At 42.0% G+C, this 8,660-nt stretch overlaps 1 protein-coding gene across 2 annotated transcripts in view; it reads left to right on the top strand.

Annotated features, from left to right (window-relative positions):
- Positions 1 to 4,574, top strand: part of PFN2 (profilin 2) — a 5,282-nt gene extending 708 nt beyond the window's left edge. Inside the window, exons 2-3 of one of the 2 annotated variants that reach the window (XM_019532578.1) lie at positions 567 to 759; positions 2,894 to 4,574. In XM_019532578.1, coding sequence (XP_019388123.1) covers positions 567 to 759; positions 2,894 to 2,991 — 291 coding nt within the window. In that variant the 3' untranslated portion in view covers positions 2,992 to 4,574. Of the gene's footprint in view, positions 1 to 566; positions 760 to 2,550 lie in introns of both variants that reach the window. The other variant, XM_019532577.1, reaches the window with a different exon arrangement.
- The last annotated feature ends 4,086 nt before the right edge of the window (positions 4,575 to 8,660 follow it).

Here is an 8,660-nt window from a genome sequence, read left to right as displayed (position 1 = left end):
TGGAAATGGCCGGGCCTGCCATGACTGTGCAGTTCTCCTGCAGGGCGACGCCTCCTTCCCGGCTCGGCGGCGCGAGGCGCAGCCTCCCAGCCCCCCTCCGGCCAGGGGCGGCTGGGCCCCAGCCCCTCTTCCGGCGCGGGGCGCTGCTACGCAAGCGCGGGGCAGGGGCTGCGGGCGCGGAGGCCGCAGCGGCGCCCGGGCTGCGGAGGGAACGCCCCGCACCTCACCGCAGCCATGCAGGCCCTGGGCTGGGCGGCTCGGGAGCGGCGGCCTGACTCATCCCCAGCTGGTGCCAGTGGCCTTGCAGTCGGGCAGCCCGTGACTCAGTGCTGCTGCCTCTCCCCGAGGGACCTGGCTCGACCTGCCCGTGCAAACTCTGTAGCCTCAGGCTAGGACTGCTGGGACCATGATACTTAGAGCCAGCCCACTGCTAGGACCAAGGGGCCAGACCCTTGTTAATAGTTCCTCTTCAAGAAACCACTGTAAGCAGCCAAGTTGGATTTTGCTGGTGTCTAACATTAGATTCTTTTTTTTATCCTTTTTTCTTTCCTGCTTTCCCTTGACAGCCAGTAGAAATTGATATGATTGTAGGTAAAGACCGTGAGGGTTTCTTCACCAATGGCCTGACTCTTGGCGCAAAGAAGTGCTCTGTGATCAGAGATAGCCTGTATGTGGATGGTGACTGCACGATGGACATAAGGACAAAGAGCCAAGGTGGCGAGCCAACATACAATGTTGCTGTAGGCAGAGCTGGCCGAGGTAAGGTGTCCTTTTGAAACTGACCTTAGTAAAACAAGAATCCTGCCTTCAAAACTGGACTGAAACCACTTGTGTTATCTGTATAATGCCTTCAGTTTAAAACTGCAAGTTGGCTGCGGTACATATCTAGCAGTCACAAGTGTAACTGAAATAAGTGACTGTAATAGAGCTCTTGGCCATATCTTATCAAATCTCTTCATACTTATCAAATGGTATCCACAAACTCTAGAGTAGCCCATATTGCAGCTGAAGGAGATCGGATATTAATTACCCTCTTGCCCTGGGCATATAGCATTTAAAACACTTGGTGTTCAAAATTGGCGTTCAAAATTAGCAGGTCTAGCGTAAACCTGGTCTGAAGTGACTGCTGTCAATTTCTAGTATGAAGTAGTCTTAAATTATGGGACATCTAACAAGTCTTACTCTAACTCTTCTCATACCTATTGAGAGCTTTTGAAATGCATCCAATTGATACCTTACAGTAAGCTTGTTTAATTACTGGTAGTGCACCTTCCCTACGTTTCTATAACATAATACTACTTGGAAGAAGCTAGACTCTAGCTGGTCTTCAAAACACTGGGTACAAGCAAGACTAGTATATTCAAGGCTAAGCTTGGCATTCTCAAACGTTTTGTTTTTTTGTGAATATTACATCACTAACCAAGGTTCACAAACCAAGCAACTCGAGAAAATGTTGTTTCTTGAATCTTCACATAACATGGAGATTCTAACCTAAGTAGTATAACATTAGTCAGAGTATGTAAAGATTTCTGTGACTCTTAAATAGCTTTTCATTACAAGAATAATAGACTTGCCTAACCAGAGAATGCTTACAACTGTTTTGCCTTGGAACCCTTACAAGTTAACTTCACTCTTAAGAGCTCACTAATATAGTTATGAAGTAGGCAGTATATCTATAGTGAACTGATTCCAGTTCCACTGTTCCTAATTCAATAAAATAAGAGCCATTGTGCTTGAGAAGACCAAGAATGCTTATGTAGTCTATATTCTAGTGACATCTGGTGGCAGTTAGCATATATTGTTCTGTTAACTACATCTTTGGGACAGGCTTCCTTAGTAAAGTCTAGATACTTTGTAGCCTAGATAACTGAATGGAAAGAGGAAGAACAAGATTAATACTAAAATTCAGATGTCCTCATCTGACTAGAGAGGATAAGATGTGTTTCTTTTTTAAGGCATTAAGACTTAAGCTAAATTTTGGGGTTTTTTTTTTTTTTTTTGGTTTGTTTTTACTGTTTTAAGAATGATAACAATGACATTTTGGTTACCAGTAAGGAACCAGACCAAACAAAGTTGGTAGGACTAGAGTGTACCCATTACAGCTATGAACTTTAATCTCTACTTAGATGTACCAAAACATCTTCTACATGTACTGACATGGATACTTTTTTTTTTTTTTCTTTAACTAACATCTCTCCTTAATTGTAGGATGTAGCCAGGGTTTCCTGATCACAGGTCTGATGGAAACACATGCATTGTTTTTCATCTTTAAATTGCATGCTGACAGGTGTTCAGGTATATTTTGTAAACTCTGATGGCACAGGGACAAATACCTGAAGTAAGTGGGGTGTGTTTTAATACCCCCTCCAACCCTGTCTACATTTCTACCTCAGAAAGCTTTTGTAAAACTTGCTTAATATCCAAATACTAAAACTTAAATTTGATTGTGGTTTTTATTGCACTGCCTGATATTTTTAAAACTTGCGTTATTTCCTTGCCTAACATACTCTTTTAAAAAAAACCTTCTTTTTTTTTTCTTTTCTCTTTCAGTCTTGGTCTTTGTAATGGGCAAAGAAGGGGTCCATGGAGGCGGATTGAATAAGAAGGCATACTCAATGGCAAAATACTTGAGAGACTCTGGGTTCTAGTTGCTAGGCAGACTGTTAAGTATTAGGGGAAAATTGCTATTAAACTTTCCTGGCAGTGAGCTTTAAATCTTACATTCTGGAAACTTTATTAGCAATGCAGGGTGATGGGGTATGAACCTGTGTCTCCTTTGTATCCCTTTGTTGGTGGGGAAAGGTGGTGTTTTTTGTTTTGGGGGGGGGGTTTGTTTTCTTTTTTTTTCTCTTTAATTCTGTTCATTTTTGTTTTGTTTCCTTGTGTACTCCAGCATTGGTTATAGTCATGGGAAAAAAAGGTGTCCATGGAGGGACACTCAACAAGAAAGCATATGAACTGGCTTTATACCTGAGGAGGTCTGACGTCTAAGCAGCCTCTCCCCATCCAACTAGCAACTGTCTTCATCAGCTCCCAGTTTGTGTTCAGTGCTACCAGAGTGTAGATGGTAGTTTTATGGGGGGTTTTTATTTACCCATTTTTCTAATGTCATGATTCCAGTTACCCTTTTGTTCATTTGTATGTTAACCACTGTATGTAACCAAGTCCCATATCTGGCACCATTGCAGCACAAAGATGATATGCATGATAACTTGAAAAAAATTGGGAGGGGGAATATGCCAAGTCTAGGCTTTGCTTTCTCTTAGCAATTAGTGCGATATTGACAACTAAAACAACTTAAACACTAAACAAGGTGCCGATTGTACAATCTAATTTGATCAATGCCTCTTCAGCACTTTGAGCAGTTACAAAGCTCATTTAGTCTTCCTTTTGTAGAGCATGGTTGGGAGGGAAAAAGTGCATGCATATCTTTACTTCTCTCCCTCTCCTGTCTTCATCCATATTTTGTTTGCTTTCCCCAATTTTTATACAGTGCCTGATTTAACCAGTTTGCCGCTCAAAAGCGCTGTGTTGCATTAGTTTTGTTCTTGCACTTCACTATTCATGTGTCTGAAGCGTGTACTGCTTAATGAGTGCAATTGCAAAACTATCAGAAGGTACAGATGCACTGCCTCCCATGACCTTACAACCACCATCCTGAATGAATCCCCAGGGACATTCCATCACTGCAATAGCTCAGGCACTCAATTTTTTTTGCCAGCTCCTGTTCTGTAGTTGAATTGTAAAAGGCTGCCATTATGGACATTAGATATCCCAACATAACCATCTGGAGTGTGTCCGGTTTTAGTTTTTCATAGGACCAATTTTAATTTGCAGCTTAGGGGTTTTTTTATATGAAACTGCAATGTCATTGCAGGAAACTACCACTTTCAGCTTGACTGGTAGCTTTTACTGACTCCAATCTTCCTGTCAGGTCTTATTGGTAAAGGGACTTGCTGCTATAATACCAGTGTTGGGTGAGGGTTGGTAGTTTGTAAGCTAAAATTGTCAATGATACCATTTCAAATTCAAAATCTTCATTTGGCCTGTCACACCTTTGCTGCAGAAATTGTGGAGTAAACTGCCTTGTGCACTAGTCATCTGAAACGTGTAACCAAACTCTCAGTTCAAGATGGTACTAACTTGTATGTCCATTTTAGAGAACTGCAGAACTCTATACAAAAGAATAAATGGGAGATGGTATTGGTTGGAATAACTGACTTGGCTGTCTTGTGATGCATTTTTTAATATGTATTCTGTGCCATACTATTGTTTAAAAAAAAAAAGAACTGTTGCTATTGTGAGATGGATTTTAACTGACTACAAGGGTTTCTTTCGAATGGCACTACTTTAGGGACATTCTAGTATTTGCTTCTATTGTTTGGGCCTTGTGGATAATGTACAGATTTAAACAAATTCTTGTTGCTGATTTGTCCATTTCTTTCCCTGCACTTTGTTACATCTGGGATACAGTCTAACTCATCTGATTTAATATGCATTTCAAAAAATGCCATAACTATTAAAACACCTTGTTTACAGATGGATGAAATTAAATTTATTCCAACCAAATGAAATTGGAGTCTTGTATGGTTTTTTTTGGTTTTGTTTTTGTTTTTGTTTTTTTTGGTTTGTGTGTTTTTTGTTTTGTTTTGTTTTTTATTATTATGTCTAATATTCTCCTTTCCTGTCATAACTGACTGAACTTGTTATCTGCTGTGAAATGAGCTCTTGCTCTTCAGGAATGTTCTTTCATGGAACAGTGTTGAAGTACTAATCTAACCTTCTAGTTCTCTTGCTGCAGAGTTGGGTTAGAGGACTAACGTTAAGCCATAACGTGAAGACCGTTTCAAGCTTTGGTGGACTTTTAAAAATGCTGTGGTAGAAGGGGATTCGGTCTAAGGGGGTAAAGACTCCTTCCCCTAGACTTGAGCTAGTTCAGGTTGTCACTGAAGGTAAATGTTCTCTACTTAAGTTGCCTCCATAGTATGTTAATAGTAGTACAATACTTGGTGTACTCTTAAACTGAGCTAGATGTGACTGGTGTGTTTATTAGCACAGTGGTAATCCTGTCCACACAGCTCGAAACCACTTCTAAGAGTGATGGTTGGGAAAGTAGCCTATCCAGCTTTGAAGTTGTCAGATGCTCCTAAATGACAACCAGTACTTGAAAGCATTAGCCATATGAGTTGTAGAGAAGCAATAGCAAGTGCCAAAAGTGCAAGCCTTCAGCTATGCTTGTCTCCCCACCTGGGAGAAATCTTACTTTTCTGTCTGAAGTGATCTACCTTCTCCCCTTCATTTCTGAATGCAGTATGGTACTTAGATACAATACCTATCACCAACCCAAGGAGTAACACTTCCAACACTCACCTGACACAAACAGCATGTGCTAGAGAGGAACATGCTTTTCAGTATTAGAGATCACTCTCAGTAACTTTCCTTGGACAACTTCTCTGTTTTACCTAATTTGTAAAACCTTGCCTTCTCAACTAACACTCGTGTTAATTTAATGAATCATTCTAATTCTGTTCCCTTTGACAACTCCAAACCAGTTGTGTTTGTTTTTATTCCAAGTTTTATTTCCATTATACTTGCAATACCAATGCAAGATAAATATGCATTGAATCCCATGGTAACTTGTCTGGCAATATCCAGCACTAGAAGATGAAGAGGCCTTGCAATAGACAGGTAAGGTATAACTTGTTTGCAGGAATAGCTCTTACCATCAAGTAGAGGTTGGCTCATAACTTGAGATATGAGGGATTCTCTTGTAGCTTTTTAGGTATTTATCTTTGTTAAGGTAATTCTGATATCCAAGTAGATGTGGTTTCTCTTCTTCTCCCCCCCACTCCCCAGGTGATCATGCCAAGCTCTTAGGATCAAGTGTTTCATAAGTTAACTTGTGCATTGTATAACTAGGTTGTTTTGTTTCTAACTGTGCTACCTTTCTAATTGAATTGCTACCTGTTCATTTAGCAGAAAAACACACATCCAGGAGAAGCATCTTCATAACCTGTGATGAAAACTGATGTGAAGAAGTTTCTCTGAAATGTCCTTATGATCATTAATTGTGGTCCTTTTGCTAGATCTAAAGATTTGTAGACAATTTATTTGTGGACTTTAAAGTTGAATATTGTTGTAATAATTTTTGTACTTCTCCCAAGGATGCTAATTTGAATTTTATTTTAGTCACTATATGAGTCTCAGACACAACTGTTTCTAGAAATAACTTGTATATTGTTCAGGGATAAGTTGTTCTAGATCACGGGAGGAGAAGCTACTATTAGCTCCTCCAAGGAGCAACAGTTTAAAGTGGTAAGAAACTGTCTTTTGTATAATATCCTACTTTAACACTACCACATTACTTACATATAGCTGAAGCTGAAATTCCTGATTTTATTGTGTTAGACTTGCCTCTGATCTCTCCTAACATTGTTCATTTGTTGTTCTCTTTGTTCTCTTCCCATTTAAAACTCTTCTCCCTACCTTGGCATTATCTTGTCTTGTGCCCAACACACATACTATTGCTGTGTACATCACCTGCTCTCTGCCTAAATCCCTTTCTTCTGCTCCCTGTTCTGCTGACAAACTAAAGCTTGTCTTTAAGGTCCTACTTAGCTCTCTTTTTCCTTGTCTTTCCAAAGGTCCCCTTTGTTCCTTCCATTATGCAGCTACCTTCATCTCCTCATACCAAGATAAGTACTTCTGCACTGACAGTATTTAGTTATCTTGACAGCTATATAATATACCTGTGCTACTGTATGCTAAGATGCATGAAACTAAGTCTTCCTCCCTTTCTTGCACTATGGAACTGACTTATTAACTGCAGGCCCAGGAAGTCCATGACGAGCGGTCCCATAATTCCTCCTTCTGTCTCCCAGTGTTTCACCACACTTCCTTTGTGCTGCCCATAAGTAGAAACAAGTAGGCCACAGACGATGGCTCCTTAAAAAGGGGAGCACATGAGGAATGGCTGTTCCTTAAGAACACAATCCTTTAAGCACAAGGAAAGTCCATTCTGTCCCGAAGGAAATGCAGCTAGGGGACTAGGGTGCCCCCTTGGCTCAATAGGGAACTTTTGGACCTCCTGAAGCTAAAAAGAGGAAGCCTATGCCGGATGGAAAATGGGAATCATCACCGAGAACTACACAGCATTAGCCTGTACTTGTAGAGTCCAAACCAGAAAAGGCAAGACAGACACCAAACTCGGGCTAGCCACAGGAATCAAGAACTACAAAAATCCTTCTTCAGATACGTGGGAAGTTGGAAGAAAAACAAAGGCAACATTGGACCCCCTGATAAATGGGGCAGCTGACATTTGCTCAGGAACAGGTTCAGCTCCTAAACAATTACTTTTGTATCGGTCTCCCACCTGCCCAAAGGGGTCACCTTGTCAGGCTGCAAAACATCCAGGGGGTGGGAGATGGGTCCATAATTGATGCAGATCAAGTGAAGGAACGTCTTGAGACAACAGCCACAAGTCTATGGGCCCAGATGGTATGCACCTGAGAGTCCTGAAGGAGCTTGCAGACGTAACATGTCCTATGGTAAAGATATCTGAGAACTCATGGTGCTAAGGAGAGGGACCAGAGGATTGGAAAAGAGCCAACATGGTCCCAATCTTCAAGGAAGGAAGACCCAGGGAATTACAGACCAATCACTGACATCCATCCCTGGAAAGACCCTGGAGAAAATTATAAAGGGTTCCATCAGCAACAGGCTAATGGAGGCCAACATGGCTTTGTTGCTGGAAGGTCTTGCCTGGCCAACCTTGTCTCCTTCTATGACCAAGAGACACATTGCCTGGACAAGGGAGACTAGGTTGATGTCATATCTGGATTTCAAGAAAGCCTTTGACTTCGGTCTCCCGTGATGTCCTGTGGCTAAGCTGGAAAACTGCAGCCTCAACCATCTCAAGGTCCAATGGCTTGGACCCAAAGAGTACTGGTTGATGGGAACAAACCAGCATGGTGGGAGGTGACTAGTGGTGTCCTTCAGAGCTCAGTACTTGGGCCAGGTACTCTTCAACATTTCCATTAACATCTGGATTCAAGCATCAGATGCAGACTGGCAAAGTTTGTGGACGACTGTAAACTATGGGGGAAGGCAGTCATGCTGGAGAACAGGCTGGGAATTCAAGCCTGTCCAAGTCAGCCTGTAAGATGGGTGGACCAAAACCTGATGGCATTTAATGCAGAGAAGTGCAGGGTGCTACACCTTGGGAGGAAAAACCAGCAACATAATTACAGGCTCGGCAGTGCTATGCTCGCTAGCACCATAACTGAAAGAGACTTGGGTTTCTTGACTGACTACAAGATGAACGTGAGTCACCAATGCAATGCCGTAGTAGCTGGCAAAGCAAACCAAACCCTGGCATGCATCTTAAGCAAAACCAGGGATGTCATCCTCCCACTGCTCAGCCATAGTGAGGCTGCAACTGGAGTACTGTATCTAGTTTTGGGCTCTCCAGAAGCGATGTGTAAGCATGAGTCCAGAGGTGAGCCACCTGCATGATCAAAGGCCAAGAGAGCAAGCCTTATGAGAAGAGGTTGAGGGACATGGGACTCTTGAGCCTGGAGAAAAGGCGGCTCAGGGAGGACTTTGTGGCAGCCTATATGTGCACCAGGATCTGGGAGAACAGTTGCTCCGCAAGGGCTAAC

Source organism: Crocodylus porosus, unplaced genomic scaffold, assembly GCF_001723895.1.
Source record: "Crocodylus porosus isolate Cpor-Errol unplaced genomic scaffold, CroPor_comp1, whole genome shotgun sequence".
In the NCBI taxonomy this organism is placed as follows: Eukaryota; Metazoa; Chordata; order Crocodylia; family Crocodylidae; genus Crocodylus; species Crocodylus porosus.
The sequence above is the reverse complement of the archived record's forward strand: the minus strand, read 5'-3'. Positions and strand labels throughout refer to the sequence as shown.